This window comes from Limulus polyphemus, unplaced genomic scaffold (genome assembly GCF_000517525.1).
Source record: "Limulus polyphemus unplaced genomic scaffold, Limulus_polyphemus-2.1.2 Scaffold1049, whole genome shotgun sequence".
NCBI lineage: Eukaryota > Metazoa > Arthropoda > Merostomata > Xiphosura > Limulidae > Limulus > Limulus polyphemus.
In genome coordinates this window covers 51948-53360 of record NW_013666659.1, presented here as the reverse complement: position 1 = coordinate 53360, position 1413 = coordinate 51948, and the positions used below count along the sequence as shown (strand labels likewise).

At 34.7% G+C, this 1413-nt stretch overlaps 1 protein-coding gene across 2 annotated transcripts in view; it reads right to left on the bottom strand.

The window, feature by feature from the left end:
- LOC106461868 (3-hydroxyanthranilate 3,4-dioxygenase-like) overlaps nt 1-1413 on the bottom strand; it is a 27506-nt gene that overhangs the window by 1892 nt on the left and 24201 nt on the right. For both annotated transcript variants that reach the window (XM_022388942.1, XM_013921731.2), the window contains exon 7: nt 138-220. In XM_022388942.1, coding sequence (XP_022244650.1) covers nt 138-220 — 83 coding nt within the window. The remainder of the gene's footprint in view (nt 1-137; nt 221-1413) is intronic.

The following is a 1413-nucleotide window of genomic DNA, read 5'->3' as shown; positions in this document are numbered from 1 at the left end:
TTATATATATATATATATATATATAAATACATATTCTGTTCTTAAGTTTTTTTACTGTGGCTGATGAAACCCAACACTGTTTTTTTTTGTAACACTCAAATGTTTTTTATTTCAGCCAGGAACAAGTAAAGACTTACGTTTTTCCTATTGGAATCAACATGGAGTGGTCTTCTTTCAGTTTATAAATATGGTTATCTACCTCGACTTGTGCCATTCCAGCCTGTTGAATAGTGATACAATAAAATAGATTTAATCAACAATGAAGTTATTTAAATAATATAACTGGGCCTAGTGGTCAGCATACTTAACTGTGAATTCAGAGGTCCATTGTTCATGTCTTGTCCTCGCAGAATCATGATGGGGAAAGAGTTATTCACTTAGAGTAGCCCCAGAGTTAGAACTTAGCAGTGGGTGATGTGCTAGCTTGTCTAAACGTGGAACCAATAGACTAGAGGCAAGTCAGTTAGTCATTAACTGCCTTCCCTCAAGTCTATCCCTTTTCTTTACACCTGTGTTTATTTACATAAAGATTATTCAATACAATTGTTGATGTTAAAAGTAAGAGTTCAGTTATTAACATACCCTAGTGGTTGGAGTACTTGACTTGCAATCTGAAGGTCGGGAGATCGAATCCTATCACCAAACTAGTCTGCCCTTTTAGTCGTGAAGATCAATCCCAGTAGTTGCTGGTAAAGGGTAGTCCAAGAGTTGGCAGTAGTAGTTATCGGGGCACTTCCATAACACTTGACAATGGAAGTTCTCTGCTGCCAGAGAGAGTGTTGCTAGGAGATGTCAGTAGTGGGCATGTTACTGAGGGTGACATCATAGTACGAGTGTGACTTACCAGATGGAGCATTGCTACAGATGATATCATAGTTCCACAAAGTGGCATCAGAGGGGATTTGGCTGTAATAAATGTGCTGATAGTTTGCAAGTGAACCAGCAAAGGATGATGTAGATTAATGTGTCTCAACTTTATAGTAACAATCAAAGTCTTAAATATAACATTTTATCTAATTTACATAATGTTCTGCTTACAGTTGTCAGTACTGAAACGTTTTTACCACAATTACAGTTTTGCTTTATAAGTAAAACATCAAATCTGTTATTTTAATCTTATCAACTTTATAGTTTTTGCTTATGTATTTAATTGTGTATGCCTTACAAAGGCATATGGTGTTTCTATAAGCAGACAGTGTTACCAAGGTTCTATAGACATGTGATACTAGTATGGACAATGTTACTATAGTTCACAGAATGATTACTTAATCAATAATATTTTACCTTGTTTGCATAGCATACTTTTTACAAATATCTGTCCTGAAAAGGATGTACTTGTCATGAAAACATTTTTAAGTATGCAATAATTTAAAGATACAATCTTACTGTTTCACTTTATACACAAGTTTCACT